Source organism: Rana temporaria, chromosome 9 (assembly GCF_905171775.1).
Source record: "Rana temporaria chromosome 9, aRanTem1.1, whole genome shotgun sequence".
NCBI lineage: Eukaryota > Metazoa > Chordata > Amphibia > Anura > Ranidae > Rana > Rana temporaria.
In genome coordinates, this window is record NC_053497.1 from 144,195,404 (window position 1) to 144,220,326 (window position 24,923).

A 24,923-nucleotide genomic window follows, 5' to 3' on the forward strand; every position below is an offset into this window, starting at 1 on the left:
TGCAGTATTTGGAGGATACTCTGGCCCTCCCGAATATCTATTCTCCAGCCAGGTGCCTGTTGGGGGATCTGGAGGAAGAGGGGTTGTCTGAATCAAGGAAGACGCTGCTCAGAATACTGTTCTGTTATGCCAAAAAGGCAATAGCTCTCAGATGGAGGGACCCGGCCCCTCCTTCGCTGCAGTATTGGGTGGGCCTGGTGAGCCAGGTGGTGCCAAAGTACAAACTGACCTACAATGCTAGAGGTTGCCCCAAAAAAATTGAGAAAATAAAGTTACTAAATACAAAGTGACATTAATTTGTGTCTTCTGTATCTGCATGGAGTTTAGCTTTAGGTAGTGCATTCAGTTGGGATGTGTCGAGATGCCACTTCATTGCGCTATTCTCCTAGATGTGTAAGTTTTCCTCCAAAGATGAACTCTACTTATGCATTTTTTTTCATCATATGCTTTGTTTGAATTGCCCAGGTTTCTAAAAAGTTTGCCATAAAAAGGATTATAAATGCAGGTTTTCAGTGAAATGTTTTATTGTGCCCAGGGAGTGTAATTTCTTTGAACTAGGATATTAGCGTGATGAGGATGATGTACATGATTTTTTTATTTTTTTTCCCTCTATTGCCTGAAATCAGAAGTAAGAAGAAAAATGGCTCCAGCCACTTAAAAAATGAGGAACGAAGAAAGCGAATGTTAAAAGTAAGGGAAAGGAGTTTACAACATCCAGTATGGACAGGTATTTATTTTATGGGCTGGCAAGAGGAATGGCATTAGGTAACTTAAAAGTTTCAAGTTTCATTTTGAGGGTTAAAAGAGAAGTTAAGGATTTTTGTTTTTCATACTTACCTAGGTGGATGCAGCATTACTCTGATGCTGCATCTGTCCCCTGGCGTCTCCTACACTGAGAACTGAGTGATCAGACACCGATGGTTGCTCGGTTCTCGGAGCTCCATGAGCAGCAAGCTGGTGACCATTAATCACTGCCTCTCTACTCATCTGCTCATGCGCCCCCCCCCCCCTGCACTTACTGGAGTGCTGGGCTGTGAAGGGGCGGGAGCTCAGGCTCTTATGCTGCGTACAAACGATTGAAAATTCAGACAGGAAAAGTCCGATGTAAGCTTTTGGTCGGAAATTCCGACCGTGTGTAGGCTCCATCTGAATTTTTCTGTTGGCATTTCCACCAAGAAAAATTGAGAGCTGGTTCTCAATTTTTCCGACGGGAAAAGTTCTTGAAGGAAATTTCTATTGTTTGTATGCAATTCCGACACACAAAAAACCTACGCATGCTCAGAATCAAGTCGACGCATGCTCGGAAGCATTGAACTTAATTTTTCTTGGCTCGTCGTAGTGTTGTACGTCACCGCGTTCTTGACAGTTAGAATTTTGTGTGACCGTGTGTATGCAACACAAGTTTGAGCCAAAAGTCCGTCGGAGAAAAAAAAACAGTTTTCTTGTTGGAATTTCCGATCGTGTGTGCGTGGCATTAGTGGATCGCTGAGCCGGGTGCTGGTCCAGGGATTTGGATGGATCCTGACCATATGATCGTGATCTTTCCCCAGCCTGAACCTGCTCTATGACTTCAGCCCGCTGTCTGCTGAAAACGGATCACAGGAGAAGTACAGCCAAACAAGCTTTGGCTCTACGTCTGTCTCCTTTAAGATTTAGTGGGTCAGGGTGGGTGTAGGTTCACCCTTTTTTTTTTGTTGGTGCGTTTTTTATGCTTTAGGTGTGGAGGAGGAGTCTGGTTGTTCAGACAAAAAAACCCTACCAAAAACTAATGTACATGTGTTTTTCATGCTCTTGTATTGAAGTCTATTGAACCAAAAACACACCTTCCTGCATGAAAAAGTCCCTGCACCTCTTCCAAAAATACACAGCAGGAAACTGCTTAGAATGGGACCCATTGTTGAAATCGATTGTCTTGCATTCCCGTGCTTCTCAAAATATGCTTAAAAACACACAGGTGTGAACCCAGCCTAAGGGTGTGGAGATGGGTAAAATGCCAGGGCATCGTAGTGTCCTCCCACCACACCGAACTCTACTGGTTTATTTCAAAACCTAATTTGATAAATAAGAAATGCAGTCTTTCTGTTCTAGAATCCCCAGTTACAGTGTACACAAGCATACAGTTGTATTCAAAATTATTCAACCCCCACTGAAATTGATTGTTTTGCCCAGTTTGACATTGATTTTGATCAGTCATCCTGCTTACAATTAAATCAAAGAGGCACGTGTAGGTCAGACAAATATAACATAACATTTATAATGAAATAACCACAAATGTCTTTTCTGTGCTCACATCATTATCAGTTTTATTCAACCCCCAAGTGACATTCAATCTTAGTACTTAGTACAACATCCTTTTACAGTTATAACAGCTTTTAAACGTGAAGCATAGCTTGACACAAGTGTCTTGCAGCGATCTACGGGTATCTTCGCCTATTCGTCATGGGCAAAAGCCTCCAGTTCAGTCACATTCTTAGGCTTGCGCACTGCAACTGCTTTCTTTAAGTCCCACCAGAGGTTCTCAATCGGATTTAAGTCTGGTGACTGCGATGGCCACTCCAAAATGTTCCAGCGCCGTATTGTCTGAGCAGAAACTTCAGTACCCACATCTGACAAGTCTTTTCTCAGTTTCTCAGCAGTCACACGGAGACTTTTCTCCACTCTACGCTTCAGGTAGCGCACAGCAGTCGAAGTCAGCATCTTCTTTCTGCCACGACCAGGTAGCGTTTCAACAGTGCCCTTGAATTGGCGAATGATGCTTCCTATGTTGTCTCTTGGTATGTTTAACATCTTTGCAATCTTCTTATAGACATTGCCCTTCCTGTGAAGAGTAATCACCTCTTCTCTTGTCTTCCTGGACCATTCTCTTGACTTCACCATGTTTGTAACCACACCAGTAAATGTCTAGAAGGAGCTGAGTATCACAGTAATTTTAAAGCTGCCTAATTGGTGCTTATTAGGCTTTATTGCTGCTCCCTGACATCCACAGGTGTTTTCAATACCTGATTGAAAACACTTCAATGAACCTCTGTTCTTCAGAGTGGTAGTCTTTAAGGGGTTGAATAATTGTGTAAATGAAGAATTCACAAAATAAACATTTACTACTGTATTACAAAACCAATTGATGTCATTTTAGTTGCATATGGTTCTTTAAGAAGTCCTTGTAGGATTTAATTCTGAATACAATTACAAATGTACACTAAATTCCCTAAAACCCTTTACAGCATTGGGGGGTTGAATAATTTTGAACAAAACTGTACCTATACCAATAGATGGGCCTTCAAACCTCATAGTCCTTTCTGGGCTGACAAAACACTATAATTCCAATAAATATGCACATCCAGAACACCCTCTAGTTGTGTACTTCTTGTAAAACCAGTACTTGGGTCAGTTCTGTACTAAAACTTCTTTCTCCCAATCGGATTTCACCAAGGTCACGTGGTTTTCGGTGACGCAGCATGTGTCGAAGAGTCCAACCCTGTTTTGTTCTTGATATGTGACAATAACAAGTCTATACCCTGCTCCAGAGCTTGAGGTACTATCTCCTGCTCTGGTTTTGTAAAGCGTCCAAGCACATGTGCCGTTACTGAGGACTTGTCATCTGGACGTCCAATCCCAATCAAGAGCCTGGTCATAGTCTGTTAAAAAAAAAAAAAAAACATAAATTAGAATGGGCATAAGCTCAAAAAATGAGGATCTACTATATTACTGATCTACAAAGGTTAATACTTGGCAGTACCCCAAAATGTATCTTGTTTTGAATTCCTCTTCAAAAATAGCATTGCACTTCTTGGTATGTGAAGGTACCTACAGCCTCATAGTACATCTGCAGTGCGAGATCTAAGGAACTGCAGCCTCTGGCCGTTATTCTAATGAAATTTGTAGTAGTATTGAACTGTTCTCTTTGCTTGGAGGATCTGACATGAGGAAGCAAAGCTTTGCCTCTACCAAAATGACCACCTCCACATAGAGCAGGGGTAGGCAACCTGGGGTCCTGTAGCTGTTGCAGAACTACAAGTCCCATCATGCCTCTGGGAGTAATTTTAACTGTCAGCCTTGCAATGCCTCATGGGAAATGTAGTTCCACAACAGTTGGAGGGCCCCAGGTTGCCTACCCCTGACATAGAGCATGCAGAACAAGGTCAAGTACCGTAAGTCAGTAATTATTAAAATAATGAAAGATCAGCTACAGACAGACCATACTACCGACTAAAGTAATTTGCCTTCTGTCTGACATTTTTTGGGCACAACCTTTAGAGTTTCTAGTTCCTCGTCAATCAATAAACTTGGACTACTATAAATAACACTAGCCAAAAGGCATCATAAATGATAAACTTACATCAGACTTTAGATGGTCAATGCAGGAACGAACACCTTTGTGGCCTCTGAAATGTAAAAAAAAAACTGATCAACTAATAAATAAAAGCTACAGAGGAGGAAGTGAAGAAACTGGCTATAACAAATAAAGGAGAAGGAAACTTCAAAGGGTAGGATCTGGTCTATTAAAATTACTAAACAAGGATATGATGGTCTAGACCCCTGCCACTGATTTTTTTTATTATTTTTCTCTTCACTATAATTTCATAACACCTTGGATGGCAGACACTACTGGGGTAACATCAGGGCCGTATAAGGCAGGGCAAAAGGGGAAGCTGCCCTGGGCCCTGTCATTGTTGTGGAGCCCAATGCAGCAGCGTCATACTTGCCAACTATCCTGGTTTAAATTCTCTTGCCCCTTGAAGTTTTAGTCATGTGCTGTGTCCTGATATCTCAGTGTGAAGTGCTGCTACTAATGCTGCCTAGCTCTGCCCTATTATTGTGTACAGATGACTCACATGCAGACCCTGTGTTTACATGTAAATAACCGTTATTCATATGTAAATAACGGGAGCATTCATATGTAAATAGCTGAGTGCAGCAGCATTAAGATGTATATCATGCCCCTCTGCAGTGAAGAGATGATGTGCTGTAACCCCTAGCAATCAATCAGTGAGCAGTATTACTGTACAGTAATCTCTAGAAACCAATCAACAAGAAGAAATTATGTGCTGTAACCTCTAGCAACTAATCAGTGAGCCGTAATGTGAGCTGTAACCTCTATCAACCAGTCAGTAAGGCCGCGTACACACGGTCGGTCCATCCGATGAGAACGGTCCGAAGGACCGTTTTCATCGGTTAACCGATGAAGCAGACTGATGGTCTGATGTGCCTACACACCATCAGTTAAAAAAACGATTGAGTCCAACGCGGTGACGTAAAACACGACGACGTGCAGAGAAAAATGAAGTTCAATGCTTCCAAGCATGCGTCGACTTGATTCTGAGCATGCGCGGGTTTTGAACCGATGCTTTTGCGTACTAACCATCGGTTTTGACCTATCGGTTAGGCGTCCATCGGTTCAATTTTAAAGCAAGTTCTAAATTTTTGGACCGAAGTATAACTGACCGATGGGGCCCACACACGATCGGTTTGGACCGATGAAACTGAACTTCAGTCCGTTTTCATCGGTTTTGTCCGATCGTGTGTACAGGGCCTTAGTGGTAATGATATACTGTAACATCTGGCAACCAATCGCAATCACTGCCTGATCTGATACAGTAAACTGATTTTAAGTCTTGCTGATATGTATTGTATGTCTCAGAGCAGGTGGAAAAAGCAAAATTGCATGGGGGGCCCCCAAGAAAATTTTTTGCCCAGGGTCCAATCAACATTAAAGACGGCCCTGGGTAACATACAATATGTCCTTGAAGCTACACTCCAGTTAAACCCCTAAAACATATACTTACTGTTTAACCACTTGACCTCTGGAAAATGTACCCCCTTGACTGACCAGGCCATTTTTTGCAATACGGCACTGCTTTACTTTAACTGACAATTGCGTGGGCATGTGACACTGTACCCAAGTAAGATGTTTGTCCTTTTTTCCCCACAAATAGAAATTTCTTTTGGTGGAATTTGATCCCCTTCCTTTTTTTTGCGCTATAAGCAAAAAAAAAAATCTTCATCAGTTTGGGCCAATATGTATTCTGCTACAAATTATTGGTAAAAAATCCTAATAAGCGTATATTGATTGGTTTGCGCAAAATATATAACGTCTACAAGCGATGGTATATTTCTATTTATTTTTTTACTAGTAATGGTGGCGATCATCGACTTTTATAGCAAACCTGCCATATTGTGGCAGACAGTTGGGACACTGACACCTTTTGGGGACCAGTGACACTAATATAGTGATCAGTGCTAAAAAAAATATGCACTTCACTGTATTAATGACACTGGCTGGGAAGGGGTTAACATCAAAGGGTTAAATGTGTTCCTAGCTTGTGCTTTGTGTACTGTGGAGGAGGTGATTTTACTAAGGGAAGGCATAAAGCAGTGTCCCTGCTTTGCAGGAACACAGGATCAATATCTTCCCTGTTGACAGAACGGTGATCTACCTAGATCGCTGTTCTGCTTGTGTACTAAACAATCAGCGGGTGCCGGTGGATATTGAGTCCATGATACCCACCGAAAGACCCAGATCACATATATATATATATATATATATATATATATATATATATATATATATATATATATATATATATATATATATATATATGGAAAAAGACAGTGCAGCGCTAGACAAAATATAACATCAAGTGTAAAAAGTGTGTCAAACAGTCCTGTTTACTTCAGAGGATAATTGCCATATTAGATTGTGTTATCTTTATATTTCACTTATATAATTTTTCATTCATGGTTTATTCATTTATTTAAATATTCTATTGACACACTTTTTACACTTGATGTTATATTTTGTCTAGCGCTGCACTGTCTTTTTCCATACGTTTTTTTTTGTTTTTGTATCTAAACATTTGTGTTCAGCTGCAGGACGTCCCTCCCGGGACCCACCCTTAATTGCTTTATTATTGCTTTAACCTAGCGCAGATTCCCCTATCCCATTTCCCTTCCTTATACCAAACATATATATATAATATATATATATATATATATATATATATATATATATATATATATATAATAAATTACACACATGTGATGAGTCGCACTGCTGCCACCCTGTAGCAGTAAAACTGCTATGGGACGATCAGCAAGCGGTTAAAGCGGGAGTTCACCCATTTATTAATTTTTTCCCCTTTTCCCCTTAGCTTCCTGCTCGTTCGGTCTAGGGGAATCGGCTATTTGTATTAAAATATGAGCAGTACTTACCCGTTTTCGAGATGCATCTTCTCCGTCGCTTCCGGGTATGGGTCTTCGGGAGCGGGCGTTCCTTCTTGATTGACAGTCTTCCGAGAGGCTTCCGACGGTCGCATCCATCGCGTCACTCGTAGCCGAAAGAAGCCGAACGTCGGTGCGGCTCTATACTGCGCCTGCGCACCGACGTTCGGCTTCTTTCGGAAAATCGTGACGCGATGGATGCGACCGTCGGAAGCCTCTCGGAAGACTGTCAATCAAGAAGGAACGCCCATTCCCGCAGCCCATACCCGGAAGCGACGGAGAGGATGCATCTCGTAAACGGGTAAGTAATGCTCATATTTTAAAACAAATAGCCGATTCCCCTAGACAAAACGAGCAGGAATCTAAGGGGAAAAAGTGCCCTCTAAGGGTGAACCACCGCTTTAAAGTGACTAAACACGCACTGTTTAATTTACATTGGCTCTTCTATTTCTGTATGGGGATGATCGCACTATACTTATTTTAATTAAAAGAATAAAATAAAATCGAATAAAAATAAATAATATTAATAAGCGGTTTTAAATTGACATACAAATATACAGTATATTTGAAATCAAATCTTTATTATTTTATGGAAATAACATGGTTTTGGGTATTTCTGCCAGTAACAGGCTGTGTCACACCCCTCCAGCCTTTGTCCTAGAATAAGAGGGAGCTGAGGCCTCCATCAATCTACATGTAATATCCCATCCCCATTGTGTTTCGCTGGTTAGTGGGCATGGAGGAGGTAGGGAGTGGGCTGTCATTAACCACTGTGTATACATCCACATGTGTCAGTCTATAGTCACATGAGCTGCTCAGATGTGATAGCGAGGAAATACTCGGCATAGATGTGCAGAGTTGCCACCACAGCTACAAAATCCCTAGCATGGACAGAAGGTGGAGATAAAGAACATCCGGATCTACCAGGTATTTTTGCAGTGGTTATGACTAAGGCCTTATAGGCTGAAACATGTCACCCTTTCCTATTGCATTTGTCTACTGTGGCTTGTCAATAAATACATCAATTGTTTAAGAGCAACGACCGGAGTGCTGACCTCAGCCTGAAGAAGAGACTCGAAAGTCTCGAACGCGCGCACCTCCCGCGTCCGGAAGTGACGCCGACTGCAGCCCACAGTGGAAACCTGACCTCAGCCTGTTAGTTCCGAGGGCGCCTCGGTTCCTGCCGCCGCTGCTGCACAGGGAAGGACATCTCCACGCCGCCTGCACTAGGACATCGTGCCGTCCCCGGGGATTCCGCGGATGACACTCTTATTTTCGCTTGTACCTACGTCTGTAATGTGAGTAGGTTTTTCATATGCTTTTAACGATTTGCCTCGATTAAACTCACTTGCTACGCTTAGAAGGCGCTGCATTTTGTCTTTCTTTGACCGGAGTGCTGATCATCTTTTCTTCATTTTTGCAGAATACAGAAAACGAATCTCGTAGTCACTGAGTGGGTAAGAACGCCAGTTATTGATATTTTTTTCTAAAACTGTCGGGTAAGTGACACTTTAATTGACCAAAGGAACCATAATTCTGTTTAGCCAATCTTGTGCCTGGCACACTTTTACGACACTGCTTGAGCAGGAACATTTACTATTTCCTGTACAGTCTGGAGGGGTGTTAGCAGTGGCACCCTGTCCATAGGGGGCAAACAGGTGCCACCCCCTACTGTCCATGTGTCTGGCCCTCTGATCTACACGCCGGACACATGGATTCCAATAAGGGTTTTTTCTTTTGAAGCACATGATTAGAGCCAAAGGCCCAGATATACTGACAGAGATAAGGCTGTCAATGCTTACCTCTTTCTGAAAATACTCGTTAGCTGGCTGTCTTGGGTTTCAGTATTTTTTCTATTCATTGAAGTGTATTGTTTTGTGTTTGAAAGACCTCTGCGCCAATACAGTGTGACATAAAATATTGCACCAACCACCATTTAATTCTCTAGGGCAGGGGGCTCCAAACTTTTTAATTAAAGGGCCACTTTATTGTCTTTCAGACTTTAGGAGGGCCGGATTGTGGCCAGCAGGGGTAGAAAATGTCACAGGCCCAAAATCAGTGAGAATGAATATGGCCTCAGGGTTGGTGGTCAATAGGAGTATTCCCCCTCTTAGTAGGAGGAATAGTATTTCATCATTGGTATCCATGGAAGATACAGTGCCCCATTGTTGGTGTTAATGGGAGGAATAGAACCTCAGATCATTGGAAGGAATTGTGCCCCAAGGGCCAGATAAATGCTAGCAAAGGGCCACATCTGGCCCTCGGGCCACAGTTTAGAGACCCCTGCTCTAGGGTCTCTGCTAATTATATATAAATGTGTGTTTTGGAGGTTCTAAATTTTCTAGCAAAAAACACTAACTTGCAAGCAACAAGTGTCAGAAAAAGGCGTACACACGATCGGAAATTCCGACAAGAAAACCGTGGAATTTTTTCAGACTGATTTTTGTCTCAAACTTGTGTTGCATACACACGATCACACAAAATTCTGACCGTCAAGAACGCGTGACGTGTTACAACACTATAACGAGCCGAGAAAAATGAAGTTTGATGATTCCGAGCATGCAACAAATTGATGCCCTCACTGACCGTGTGTAGGCTTCATTGGACTTTTTCTGTCGGAATTTACGACAGCAAAAATTTGAGACCTGGTTCTCAAATTTTGACGGGAAAAGTTCTTGTCGGAAATTCCTATCGTCTGTATGCAATTCCGACGTGCAAAAAATCTCCGACCAAAAGCTCACATAGACATTTTCTTGTCGGAAATTCTGATCGTGTGTATGCAGCATTAGTCTTTAACCACTTCCCGACGTGCCCAGTAAGGAAGTGGTTAAAGAGGAACTGCAGTCTGTTCACATAGATTGTAATAAAAACATATTTGCCATTCTGAAGCTTCCCTCACACCACTTTGCATATTATTTTATATATGCTGTGATTTTGTACTTGCCAAATATGCTGCAGGAATCTCCCTCCACTGAGTCTGGCTGCAACCATTTTAACTGTGGGCAGCTGAAGCTGCTGCCTGTTCACTTCCTGGATTTATACAGACATACCTCCAGCTTTGCATCGCTCATTGGCCCTCTTATGACTCAGACCCCCACCCTTCCTGGCAAACTCTCACGAGAGTGAAAGAGAGAGCTGTGCATGATATCATAAGCCTAGACGTTTTTTTAACCGACAAGAAACAGGAAGTGGGCTTTAGAAGGTATTTACTGGCAGAAAAAAAATGTTTTACTATCCAAAGGTAAAACGATGAGGGCAGAAGATTTAATAGATGGAAAGATGAAAAAAATGACTGAAGTTCCACTTTAAGTGACCTAATTTACAGACCGAAGTTCATCCCTTTTGATCTAAAAGAACCAAATGATACAATGTTTATAGTTATCTCTCGGTGCTGAGCAATGTTGATAAACGTTTGTCAGCTTCTTTTGACAGAGAATGGCTCTGCACTTGTTACATAGAATCGTGGAAATGCCGGATTAAGATCGTGAGGAGGGTGAATCCAAAAAAATGTTAGCGACTAATTGTGCAGCTCTTGTATATAAACGTAGACTCCTACCAAGATCTATAAGGGTTAACCCCCCTATGTGGGGCTTTTACTGCTGGTTGCCTCTCTGGAGTGCGTTCTTCACAGACTGCTTTGTAGAGTTCAGTGGGGACGTGTCATGTGTATAGATTCTCCACAGGAATATATCATAAAGACACTCCTCAGAGGGGACATAGAAAGTTTAATTTAGTGGAATTTCCAGGACACCAGGTAAACCTCTACAAAGGGGGGACAGTAACATAAACCCCAGGGATGATATACCCCTTCTCCATATTATCCTAATAAACGTTTAAATTTTTAATGAAAAGTAACTATTTAAAGTGATATTAAAAGGCAGATTTTTATTTTATTTTTTAAACCACAAACATGTTATTCTTATTCTGCTCTGTGTAATGGTTTTGCACAGAGCAGCCCCCGATCCTTCTTTTCTCGTGTCCCCTGCCTGTGCTCATGGCTCCTCTCTCCTGCCAAGTTCCCAAGCAAGCTTGCTCCTGAGCCATTTCTCTATGTATCCATTCACACACAAATAGCTTGGCTCAGCCCCTGCTCTCGCCTTATTGGCTCACTAGCTGTGATTGACAGTAGCGGGAGCTAATGAGAAGGCAAGGACCCAGGAGAGACGCTGCGCTCATGCACATCGCTGGATCAAGTTGGGGCTCAGGGAAGTATTATACTTTGAGCCTTTACAACCACTTTAAGCCTTTCATGGCCCTGATTAACACTATAAAGGTCCTCTGGTAATCTATTCTCACTACACACACTGTTGTTTGTTGTCTGGGACAGTTACCCAGTGAAGTATGAGGTCTGGCACCAAATTTAAACAAGGCAGGAGAACCAGTTGGAGATAGATAGATTAGGGCTGTAAAGGTGCATGCAACCATACACCCCCACCTCCTTCCATGAACTACACCCCCACCTCCTTCCATGAACTACACCCCCCCCCCCATCTCCTTCCATGAACTACACCCCCACCTCCTTCCATGAACTGCACCCCAACCTTCTTCCATGAACTACACCCCCCCATCTCCTTCCATGAACTACACCCCCCACCTCCTTCCATGAACTGCACCCCAACCTTCTTCCATGAACTACACCCCCATCTCCTTCCATGAACTACACCCCCACCTTCTTCCATGAACTACACCCCCACCTTCTTCCATGAACTACACCCCCACCTTCTTCCATGAACTACACCCCAACCTTCTTCCATGAACTGCACCCCAACCTTCTTCCATGAACTACACCCCCATTTCCTTCCATGAACTACACCCCCACCTCCTTCCATGAACTACACCCCAACATTCTTCCATGAACTGCACCCCAACCTTCTTCCATGAACTACACCCCCATCTCCTTCCATGAACTACACCCCCACCTCCTTCCATGAACTACACCCCCACCTCCTTCCATGAACTACACCCCCACCTTCTTCCATGAACTACACCCCAACATTCTTCCATGAACTACACCCCCACCTCCTTCCATGAACTACACCCCCACCTCCTTCCATGAACTACACCCTAACCCCCTTCCATGAACTACATCCCCATCTCCTTCCATGAACTACACCCCCAACCTCCTTCCATGAACTACACCCCAACCTCCTTCCATGAACTACACCCCCATCTCCTTCCATGAACTACACCCCCATCTCCTTCCATGAACTACACCCTCCACCTCCTTCCATGAACTACACCCCCATCTCCTTCCATGAACTACACCCCCATCTCCTTCCATGAACTACACCCCCATCTCCTTCCATGAACTACACCCCCATCTCCTTCCATGAACTACACCCCCCCATCTCCTTCCATGAACTACACCCCCCACCTCCTTCCATGAACTGCACCCCAACCTTCTTCCATGAACTACACCCCCATCTCCTTCCATGAACTACACCCCCACCTTCTTCCATGAACTACACCCCCACCTTCTTCCATGAACTGCACCCCAACCTTCTTCCATGAACTGCACCCCAACCTTCTTCCATGAACTACACCCCCATTTCCTTCCATGAACTACACCCCCACCTCCTTCCATGAACTACACCCCAACATTCTTCCATGAACTGCACCCCAACCTTCTTCCATGAACTACACCCCAACATTCTTCCATGAACTACACCCCCACCTCCTTCCATGAACTACACCCTAACCCCCTTCCATGAACTACACCCCCATCTCCTTCCATGAACTACACCCCCAACCTCCTTCCATGAACTACACCCCAACCTCCTTCCATGAACTACACCCCCATCTCCTTCCATGAACTACACCCCCATCTCCTTCCATGAACTACACCCTCCACCTCCTTCCATGAACTACACCCTCCACCTCCTTCCATGAACTACACCCCCATCTCCTTCCATGAACTACACCCCCATCTCCTTCCATGAACTACACCCCCATCTCCTTCCATGAACTACACCCCCATCTCCTTCCATGAACTACACCCCCATCTCCTTCCATGAACTACACCCCCATCTCCTTCCATGAACTACACCCCCATCTCCTTCCATGAACTACACCCCAACCTTCTTCCATGAACTACACCCCAACCTTCTTCCATGAACTACACCCCAACCTTCTTCCATGAACTTTCCATGAACTACACCCCCACCTCCTTCCATGAACTACACCCCCACCTCCTTCCATGACCTACACCCCCACCTCCTTCCACGAACTACACCCCCACCTTCTTCCATGAACTACACCCCCACCTCCTTCCATGAACTACACCCCCATCTCCTTCCATGAACTACACCCCCACCTCCTTCCATGAACTACACCCCCACCTTCTTCCATGACCTACACCCCCACCTTCTTCCATGAACTACATCCCCACCTCCTTTCATGAACTTCATTTAACATTTTGGAAGAGTTCTAATTTAAAAAAAAAATGTATTGTCCACTTACCTTGCACTCCCACCAAGCTTAAGAGACACCTTTCCAAGAGGCTTGTCTAGCTCGTCATGCAGCAGGTAAATATTCTCAGGGACGAGATGGAATTTTCCAGCTGGAAAAGAAAAATAATTTTACTCAAAGCAGTTATCCAAGTAATATTGGATTCAGATGGCTATTTTGAGTGCCGCAGTAACTTTTAACTGAATGTTATTATGGCTCTTTAAGCCCACTTTCTTTATAAAGCAGAACAGCAGTCAAATTAAAATAATTTATCCAGTTATGCAGTCATTCAAGCAATCATTAAGATGTATTAACATAAACACAGCTTGTATGAATACCCATGTGTATGTAGCATTACCCCCATTGGAGCTGCTGGATTTTTGGGCGGCGTGTTAACTCGTGGCTCCTCCGAATTCTCTAGGGGCGAGTGATGCGTATGTGCATTAACTGAAGTAAAGGAATGTCCAGACAGGTGCTCTTTTGCTGTGCTCTTTATTAGCCAGCCCGGTAAAAACATTAAACTTGCGGTGAGGAGAGTAAAGTTGAAAGGAGAAAGAATAGCAGATTTAGGCGTAATGATAGGAAACAGTCCTGCTCCCAAACGTAACACTTCTCTTCGCCACTCCCGCCGGAGTGGGTGCAGTGTACCCAGACAGGCCTCTCTCACTGACCTGGCAGCCGGAGTATCACTCGGACAATTATAGGAATAAGTCTCTGCCACAGACCCTCCTTGGTGAACTTGAACTTGGGAGAAAGTCTCTTCCACAGACCCCTCTCAAAGAGCCTCAGAAGATACCTCTGCCACAGGTCCCCTCTGGGTTGGATTATTGGAGATATGCCTCCTTACTTAAGTTACGTCTGGATCTCCTTCAACTTGTTGCTCAGGTACCGACTGACAGGTGATCACACCTGCAGTGTCTGGTTACCTGTGATCCCCGGTGGTTTCGTCCAAGTCCTATTGGACTGCCAGCCTCTCAATGGCGCTCCTCAGACCGACTCCCCCACCGAACAGCACCCAGCTTGGGATCTTCAAAAGAGGGAACCCAGTCGCTCACTGGGTCCCCATTGCTGGTTCAGATGCCCGGAGGCCTACATGGCCCCAGAACCAGGAACACCGCGTGGCACGCATGCCCCGGCCAGGTAGGCCATAGCGCCGTGATGTGGCCACCCTAAAGCTGGGTGCCACACTGGACGAAGAAGACACAGAACCAATGGCGTCTGTCCCATACATACCCCTCCCTAGCATGCACAGCGAGGACAAACCCTTTTGATTGGCTGCTGGGAAGAGCACCCAAACCTCGACTCCACTGCTGCCACCTACATTACCGGGGTTGGAAGAACACCCCAGCACAGCAGAATGGGCTCACAGCACAGCCAAGCTGAGAAAGAGACTGCAATTTGCTACTAACAATCTGGATCAGAGTTTAACTACACTCTGATCTATACTTAAATTTGACTAGCACCCATACCATAAAGTACATGAGCGCTACATGTATATTAGCTTCCTACTATAGCAGTACTCAACTGGGAGAAGAAGGGCCCATCAGAATTCTAGTGCTTTGCATAGTACTGTTCCGGTCTACAGCTCACATGGAAGAAAACACTTGTGACAAAACTTGCCCATAATTAAAACTTTTCTACAGAGTAAACGCGTAGTACTAGTACTAGTATTAGGAACTAGTAAGTAGTATTAGTAAATGTCCTACCTGCGTTACCCACACTTGTTCCATTGACATTCATGAACTGACGAGGTTTTAGTAAAACTAGCTGCATTCCATCTTGTTTGGTGGTGATGATATCGGCTCCAGTCCTCCTGTCTGTCTTCCACTGGTCTGCAACTTTCAGTCTTCGTGCCAACAGATTGACAGCTGTCATTCCAACACTGTGTCTGGTACCCGACATGCCATGGTTACCCAAACCAACCACCTACATAGAAGAAAATGCACAAGTTATACATTAGCAGAGTGATGCTCATCATTTTTTATATATATATATATATATATATATATATATATATATAATATATTTTTTTTATTATTAAAGCGGAACTTTACCCATAACGACTTGATAAATAAAATACTGGGGTAGATTCAGGTACTTGCGTTTCTTAGGGCTGCGTAGCGTATCGTATTTACGCTACGCCGCCGTAACTTACAGGAGCAAGTGCAGTATTCACAAAGCACTTGCTCCGTAAGTTGCGGCGGCGTAGCGTAAATGGGGCCGGCGTAAGCGCGCGTAATTCAAATGGGGAAGGGGGGCGTGTTTTATGCTAATATGTGATGACCTGACGTGATTTACGAACGGCGCATGCACCCTCCGTGTACATATCCCAGTGTGCATTGCTTCGAAGTATGGCGCAACGACGTATTGGTTTCGACGTGAACGTAAATTACGTCCAGCCCTATTCGCGAACGACTTGCGCAAACAACGTAAAAAATTCAAATTTCGAAGCGGGAATGACGTCCATACTTAACATTGGCTGTGCCTCCTAATAGCAGGAACAACCTTACGCCGAAAAAGCCTTACGCAAACAACGTAAAAAACTACCGCCGGGCGCACGTACGTTTTGTGAATCGGCGTATCTAGATAATTTGCATATTCTACGCCGAAAACAGTGGAAGCGCCCCTAGGGGCCAACGTAATATTGCACACAATTCTACGCCGCCGCATTCAAGTTACGTCGGCGGAGGAAGCCTATTTTTTTAGCGTATCTGCCTTTGTGAATCGGCGTAACGATACGCCGGCGCAAAAATCAAATTACGTCGGCGTATCTGGAGATGCGCCGCCGTAATAGCTTCCTGAATCTACCCCACTGTTCTTTAGCAAGGATCATACAATTAACGGCTTGTCGACAGTATAACATAGATACTGTGTTACCTAGTACGTGATCTGGCATGTCCAGGTAGGGGGCACGTGCTCGCCACCAGCGATCTGACTCTACTGTGATTTTATACAGCAGATGCTGCTCAGTAAGTGCCAGCCACCAAATTATTACCGCCGGCACCTGACGATGATCCAGAACACACACACCGGACAGGGCTCTGCCTTTATAAAACAAGGCAAGGCAGAACCCTGTCCTGTCGGCAGGGAAGTAATAGATTTACTTTCCCCGCAATGCAGGTATTTAAATCAGTCACTTAGTAAAAGCATCACACTGTGTACACAGAAAAATGCTAGGCACAAATTTAACCCTTAGATCACCCTAGATTTTTAACCCCTTCCCAGCCATAAGTACAGTGACTGTTCATATTTTAGCACGGATCACTGTATTAGTGTCAGTGTCCGATTGATTATCGCAGTCCTGCTATAAGTCACTGATCGCCGCCGTTACTAGTATAAAAATAAATTACAGTATATATACACCATATAACTTTTGCGCAAACCTATCAATCTATGCGTATTCGGATAGCAAAAACTGGCAGGATCAGCCAGGTATTTCAGGTGTTACAGGGGGCCAAATTACACAGCACAAGCACTGTGCTGTGTAACATGCTTTAAAGAAATAGGATCCATTTTTTATTTATTTATTGGGTAACAAACACTTGAATTTTTTGACTAAAGTTCCATTTAAGTGCAGATTTCATAGCTATCGGGTCTCTTGAAACAACAGTGAGTTGTCCCTTACCTTATTAGAGTGCCTCTCCTACCATTTAAAAACCACAATACATATATATATATGCGGTTTTGAAGCAGTTTACCGGGGCTATGGCTACAGCCAAAACCCTGGAAATAAATTTTTCAGCTGGTGATTCTCTTTTCACTAAAAGCAATCTGAGTGGCTGATTAGCTGCTATTTCTCTGGCTTACCCGTCTTGCACGATGGTCTTTCTTCACTTCTATAATCTAGTAGGCTGGAAGCATCGGCGGCCTCTGATCTAGGAGGCCGAAGACATCATGACGTCACTTCCTGATGTAAACACTGCCCTTTTTGGGGGGAAAGCAACAGATAAATGTGTTTGTTTTTTTTTCTGATCTGATGCATTCAAGGGTAGAGGAGAGATCTGGGGTCTTATAGAACCCTTATGTCTTCATAAAGAGGACCTGTGCTTTATTGTTATCATAAAAGTATGTTTACGTTTCTTGTGATACCATCAAAAATAAATAAAATAAACGTTGTTAAATAAAACAAACTGCTTGCACGCATATGTAGGTCGCGCATGCATATGTAAACAGCGTTAATACCACATATGTGAGGTATCCCAACAAACGTTATAGCGAGAGCAATGCTAGCTCTAGACCTCCTTTGTAACTCTAAACTGGTAACCTGTAAACATTTTTAAAACGTTGCCTATGGAGATTTTTAAGTATCTTAGTTTGTCACCATTCTACGCGCATGTGCAATTTTAAAGCGTGACATGTTGGATATCTATGTTTGGGAGTTCTAAGTAATTGTATAGCAAAAAAAACAGATTTTGTGTGGGAGGCAGTGGAGGAGCCTATTACAGCGGAGGAGTTGGAGGCGTCCCTGGCGAATTCTAAGCCCAAGAAAGCCCCTGGCTCGAATGGGCTCACTCCGGCTTATTAAGTATTTTCTGAGGCTCTGTCCCCACACTGTTTCTGCGCTCAACTCCCTTACATGGGGACAATCCATACCCATAGATACCTTGAGAGCTTACATCTTTTTGATCCCTAAGGACCTCTCACAATGTGGAAGCTATCGGCCAATAGGTTTATTGAATACTGACCTTAAGCTATTTGCAAAAATATTGGCCAACAGGCTACTTCCCCACATTCCACACTTAATTCACAGAGACCTAGCGGGATTTGTTCCTTTGAGGTAACCCCGAGACCACACCATCCGGGTGGTGAACCTGGTCCATGCTGCCAGAACTGCCCGTCGCTCCCTTCTCTTGCTGTCTATGGATGCAGAGAAGGCTTTTGCTAGGGTAAGCTGGCAGTTCATGCATGCTACCTTGGAACATATTGGGCTAGGGTCTTCAATGATGAGCTACATTTTCTCTCTATTCACACCCTTCAGCTGCGTTTAAAGTCAATGAAACTCGCTCAAATTTTTTTTGCGATCACAAACGGAATGCGTCGGTGCTGTCCTCTATCGCCTCTAATTTTTATCCTCTCCCTGGAACCCTTCCTGTGTACGGTACGGTTAGACCCTGAAATCCTGGGCTACGGAAAAGCCTCTGGTGTGCATAAGGTGGCTGCTTTGGAGGATGATCTGATCTTCTTTTTGTCTGACCCACTGGCGTCTCTGCCAAAGCTGTTAAAGTGGGGGTTCACCCTAAAAAAAAATTCTAACATTACATGGAGCCGACCTATGAGACCGACAGTATGCTGTTGTTTTTTTTTTTTTTTTTTTGCGTACATACCATTATAGGGCTATTTTCACCCCCGGCTTTCCCGCGGGAGTGGCCGTTCCTAATCACAGGCTGTGATTGACGTGCTTCCGACCGGCGCATACTGCGCGTCACGAGTTGCCGAAAGAATCCGAACGTCGGTGCGCATGCGTCGTATAGAGCCACACCGACGTTCGACTTCTTTCTGGCAAACCGTGACGCGCAGTATGCGCCGGTCGGAAGCACGTCAATCACAGCCTGTTATTAGGAACGCCCACTCCCACGGGGAATAGTGATTGACAGGAGAGAAACTGCTGCAGTACTAAGGTAAGGATCGCGATTAAAAAAAAAACAAACAACGGATTAGTTATTGTCTATGCCTGCTACTTTACTTGAGCCAAAGTCAAAATTTAGGGTGAACCTCCGCTTTAAATTCGGTAGACATATGGCACATTGTCCAACTTTCAAATTAACCTGTCGAAGCCCTCTGCTCTCCCCATCTTGCTAGATCAGGCCATGGTTAATAGCCTCTGGCCCTCCTTCTCTTTCTGATGGGCGCATGATGTTATCTGCTATTTGGGAGTTAACATTACCTTGGACCCGGCTGCCCTTTATCAAGCCAATTTTGATCCGCTGCTTAGAGCGAGTGAGGGCCGATCTATTACACTGACACATGCTTACCCTGATATGGTTCGGTCACTGTAATGCCCTTACTACCTCGGATCATGTACTTGATGCAGGCGCTTCCCATGCTTCTGCCCCCTCCTTTTTCAAAAGCATAACTTCCCTATTTCATGAGTTTGTCTGGTCCCATCGAAAACCGTGCATCCAGCTTCAGCTCCTCCATCTTTCTAAAAATTGGGGTGGAGTGGGACTGCCTGATGTGCGGGCCTATTACAGGGCGGCTCTTCTCATAAGGTTGGTTGACTGGTACTGTCATGCAGATGCTAAGCACTGGGTGGCTATGGAATTGGAGGATTCAGGCAGTTCGGCAAAAAGTTGGCCGTGGATTACCTTCTCGCTCCCGAGATCACTTAGTGACCACCCCACATTGGCAAGCACCCTACAAGTATCTAGGGCAGGGTTGCCCAACCAGTGGCCCGGGGGTCACATTTGGCTCACAGAGCCCTCGGGTATGGCCCGCGACCTCCTGCTCTGGCATGGAATAGAATAGAATACTGTTATTAAAGATCAGTTTTATTACTAAAATCACAGTGTATATATGGGCAAATCTGTTCTGCAGTGGTTACTGGGCTGCATTTAAACTGATCTGCAGGTGCAGAGCAGTGCACCTGTGGGTTACCTGCACTGAGCCATAGACTTCTTTTATTACCTACGAGTTTGGTGAGCTTTCTGAAAGTGCACCAAACCTGCAGAATATAATAGAAGTCTATTGCAAAGTGCAGGAAAGCAAAAGGTACACTGCATTGCACCAGCAGTGCGGGTAAACTGCAGCGCATCTGTGTGACAGCAGCCTTGGGCCCCTTTCACATGGTCAGTCTGACCCAATTGGGCCCTCCATTCACCTCTAAGGAGTGGCAGATGTAAACCGACTTGTGTCCTACCAATCCGAGTATAGTGGGCTGTGTCCGTGTCCGCTCTGCATATACAGAGCAGACACGGACCTGTCATCTGCCCACTCCGCTCATTTTGGCCCATGACCAGTTACCAAGACGCCCTCACTCTTCAAAAGGTTGGGCACCCCTGATCTAGGGCAACATTCTGTAGCACCTCGATCGCTCCTCTGCCCTACCCCCATGATCCCTATCCTGGGAAATCCAGAGTTTGATCCTGGTCTCTGGAACCCCCAGTTTCTCCGGCAGCCGTGCACATCTTTGGGATTTCTTGGGGTCAGATGGCAAACTTTCCCCAGCCACGCTGGCCTCTGCAGCCGACCCTCCCTCAGACTTCTGGAGTGGTCTCCAGCTTCGACATGTTCTCGCGCTCCAGGTATATCTCGCCAGCACACTGGGCTGGAATGTCCGTGTCATAAGGGAGAACCAATTCGTCATGGCCTCTCTACCATCTACACTGCCTTGACTCGGCCGCCGCCTGACTTCTCTTCTACATTCCTCTCGTGCTGGGAGTCTGACCTTGATATGCAATTCTCCGACTCTCAAAAGGAAAAAAATCACTACATGTGTGGATCGGTGGACGAGGGAGAGTGCACTATGCATGTGTGCATCGATGGATAAGGGAGAGCACACTACGCATGTGTGGATTGGTGGACGAGGGAGAGCACACACTACGCATGTGCGAATTGGTGGACAAGGGAGAGCGCGATACGCATGTGTGTAATTCTGGACTAGCAATACAGTAGCTCCACACTCGTTCCTGTGATGATGGGAATATGCTCAATGAACCATCTGTCTTAGCTTATATACAGGATGGTGGCAATCACTTTGAAAGCTGTTTTTTTTTGCCAGGCTTTGGGGAAGCCGCTGTTGGGCTATGTAATTTAAAAGAAGCTACATTTTTCTACATTGCACCGTGATTTGTAAACTATTGTGGTCCCTTGACTGCACTGTAAGTGAACTAGCCCTTTAATTCTTCATGGTCCATAAATATGGGTTCATAGCAGACAGGGATGGACTGGCCATTGGGACTACCGGGAGATTCCCAGTGGGCCGATGGCTCAGTGGGCCGGTCGGAGGTCTGCCGCGATCTACCCGTCAATCGCCGACAGCTGGCGATTGACGGGTAGATCGAGATTTAGCCACTTAGCCAGCATGCAGAGTATCGCAGGCAGGAAGCATGTGTAATAAGTTGTCTCTCATGTCTTGCTGTGGCTGCTCCCCACCCCCCGGCAGCCCCTCCTCTCTTCTCGTCCATCCCCATTTGCTTGTGACATCATCTGGGATGGACGAGAAGAGAGGAGAGGCCGCCGGGGGGGCGGGGAGCAGCCGCAGCGAGACATGAGAGACAACTTATTACACACGCTTCCTGCCTGTGCTACTCTGCATGCTGACTGGTAAACAATGTGCCCTGATGTGCTTCTGTGTCATGATGTGCCCCGTGCCCTGATGTACTGTGTCCTGATGTGCTTCGTGCCCTGATGTGCTATGTGCCGCCCCCTGTCCGGTTGTGCTCCGTGCCCTGATGTGCTATGTGCCCCCTGTCCTGATGTGCTATGTGCCCCCATGCACACGCATGTGTTTCCAAATGCGTGCGGACAAAACCCCTGTTTTTAACGCATACTGTTAGACAGGTTAATTGGTTGTTCTGCAAGCTGGTCGGTAGGTAGGCTTGGTTTTTCCCTGGGCATTCCCCAGGTTTTTTTGTTATCTGCTTTATCCTTCCAATGCTACTTACTGCGATTGCCAGCTATAGATGGGGGCGGTGGACATGTTTGTGTTTCACCTGTGGTGCTTATATTGGTCCAGCAGTGCACCAGCACCTTTGCAGCCATTGTGCTATATGCTGGGTGCTTGGTGTGCTCCTGTACCTTTAAGCAGGGGTGGCTCCCCTTCAGTCCACCTCCCCCTATCTATCCATTGAAATGCATGTGCCTCCACTGTGGGGATGCTCATTGTTTAGTGTTAGGACCACAGATTACAGGGTGCCTTGGCGCGGCTCTGTGGCTCACGCATTGCAGGTTAAGTGGTTATTCTGCAAGCTGGTCGGTAAGTAGGCTTGTTTTTTCCCTGGGCATTCCCCAGGTTTTGTTGTTAGCTATGTTCCCCCTGTCCTGATATGCTATGTGCCCTGATGTGCTGTGTCTCAATGTGGTGTTCTGTGATGGGCCCTGTACCCTGATGTGTTGTGCCCTGTACCGTGCCCTTATGTGCATTGTACCCTGATGTGTTGTGCCATGTACCGTGCCCTTATGTGCATTGTACCCTGATGTTGTGCCATGTACCGTGCCATTGTACCCTGATGTGTTGTGCCATGTACCGTGCCCTTATGTGCATTGTACCCTGATGTGCTATGCCCTGTACCGTGCCCTTATGTGCATTGTACCCTGATGTGCTGTGCCCTGTACCGTGCCCTTATGTGCATTGTACCCTGATGTGCTGTGCCCTGTACCGTGCCCTTATGTGCATTGTACCCTGATGTGTTGTGCCATGTACCGTGCCCTTATGTGCATTGTACCCTGATGTGTTGTGCCATGTACCGTGCCCTTATGTGCATTGTACCCTGATGTGTTGTGCCCTGTACCGTGCCCTTATGTGCATTGTACCCTGATGTGTTGTGCCCTGTACCGTGCCCTTATGTGCATTGTACCCTGATGTGTTGTGCCCTGTACCGTGCCCTTATGTGCATTGTACCCTGATGTGTTGTGCCCTGTACCGTGCCCTTATGTGCATTGTACCCTGATGTGTTGTGTCCTGTACCGTGCCCTTATGTGCATTGTACCCTGATGTGTTGTGCCCTGTACCGTGACCTTATGTGCATTGTACCCTGATGTGTTGTGCCCTGTACCGTGCCCTTATGTGCATTGTACCCTGTGTTGTGCCCTGTACCGTGCCCTTATGTGCATTGTACCCTGATGTGTTGTGCCCTGTACCGTGCCCTTATGTGCATTGTACCCTGATGTGTTGTGCCATGTACCGTGCCCTTATGTGCATTGTACCCTGATGTGCTGTGCCCTGTATCGTGCCCTTATGTGCATTGTACCCTGATGTGTTGTGCCCTGTACCGTGCCCTTATGTGCATTGTACCCTGATGTGTTGTGCCCGGTACCCTGCCCTTATGTGCATTGTACCCTGATGTGTTGTGCCCTGTACCGTGCCCTTATGTGCATTGTACCTTGATGTGTTGTGCCATGTACCGTGCCCTTATGTGCATTGTACCCTGATGTGTTGTGCCCTGTACCGTGCCCTTAAGTGCATTGTACCCTGATGTGTTGTGCCCTGCCCTTATGTGCATTGTACCCTGATGTGTTGTGCCCTGTACCGTGCCCTTGTGTGCATTGTACCCTGATGTGTTGTGCCCTTATGTGCATTGTACCCTGATGTGTTGTGCCCTGTACCATGCCCTTATGTGCATTGTACTCTGATGTGTTGTGCCCTGTACTGTGCCCTTATGTGCATTGTACCCTGATGTGTTGTGCCCTGCCCTTATGTGCATTGTACCCTGATGTGTTGTGCCCTGGGCTGGTCTGGATGAAGTCCAGGGCCACATTTTTGTCCCAGTCCAGCCCTGATAGCAGAGGACGTTCCACACACAGACTCAGCCTTGCTGTGTACAGAAGAGATTATGGGCATATTCTCGGCACTTGCTGGAGACTGAAGTGTTACATATTTCTGTACCATAGTTTGCTGTTCATAGGGCAACCCTGCAGGAGATGACAATACTATACAGAGAGGATTAGTATTAGGAATAAGGTCTATTTTATACCGTCACACTGATGACCTAAGAACAGCTGCCACGCTGAATGCAGTTCATTGACTCACCATGAAGACCTTTTCTCTGCTGTGACCCTGAACTGCTGTCTGACTCATATACCGAGCGAGCACACTCCATATCCACATGATCCCTGAATGGCTGTAACTTCCTCCCATCTATAGGCAGCCCTGACATGTGCCTGGCATGAGATAAGCCTCATGTACTAAAAAACAGGCATATTGTAGGACAGCCCAGGGGGTCCTACCATTTCCATGACAACAGCACTGCTTTGTAAACAACATGGAGATTCCCTAGGACTAGAATACATGCAGATCCTCCAATGTGACCAACTTTGGAAGGTACAACACACTCTTCACCTGGTCATCTCTCCTCCTTTCTGCCTCCACTCACCTGAGCTCAGCCATTGGACTCTTGTGATGGGTTTGCTTTCATTTCAAACAAGTGTAATCCGAAAGAAAGAGAGATGATGGGGGGGCGATGTGAGTTGTCCCTGCTGGAGGGGGCCATGTCGGAGGGTCTGTACATCCGTCTGTTCATCTGTACATACTTCGCAATGCTAAACAGGAGCAGTGAGATTGTGAGACAGATTTACTACAAGATTGTATTGCCATCAGGTGC

At 45.5% G+C, this 24,923-nt stretch overlaps 1 protein-coding gene across 1 annotated transcript; it reads right to left on the bottom strand.

The window, feature by feature from the left end:
* Positions 1-3,179: 3,179 nt before the first annotated feature.
* PTRH1 (peptidyl-tRNA hydrolase 1 homolog) lies at positions 3,180-24,491 on the bottom strand. Its single transcript, XM_040324727.1, has 5 exons — positions 24,353-24,491; positions 15,372-15,591; positions 13,678-13,777; positions 4,337-4,382; positions 3,180-3,635 (listed from the first exon to the last, which is right to left on the bottom strand). The coding sequence occupies exons 1-5, from the start codon at positions 24,458-24,460 to the stop codon at positions 3,432-3,434; spliced, it is 678 nt and encodes a 225-aa protein (XP_040180661.1). The 5' UTR covers positions 24,461-24,491; the 3' UTR covers positions 3,180-3,431.
* Between the last annotated feature and the right edge of the window lie 432 nt (positions 24,492-24,923).

What these genes read in the sequence shown, in the direction of transcription:
- PTRH1 (XM_040324727.1), bottom strand. Translation starts at nt 24,460, where the DNA reads ATGGGAGGAAGTTACAGCCATTCAGGGATCATGTGGATATGGAGTGTG. An exon ending in GCAGAGAAAAGGTCTTCATG is followed by an intron (nt 15,592 to 24,352) that starts GTGAGTCAATGA and finishes TCTTCTATGTAG; the next exon opens with GTGGTTGGTTTGGGTAACCA. An exon ending in TTGACCATCTAAAGTCTGAT is followed by an intron (nt 3,636 to 4,336) that starts GTAAGTTTATCA and finishes TTTTTTTAACAG; the next exon opens with ACTATGACCAGGCTCTTGAT.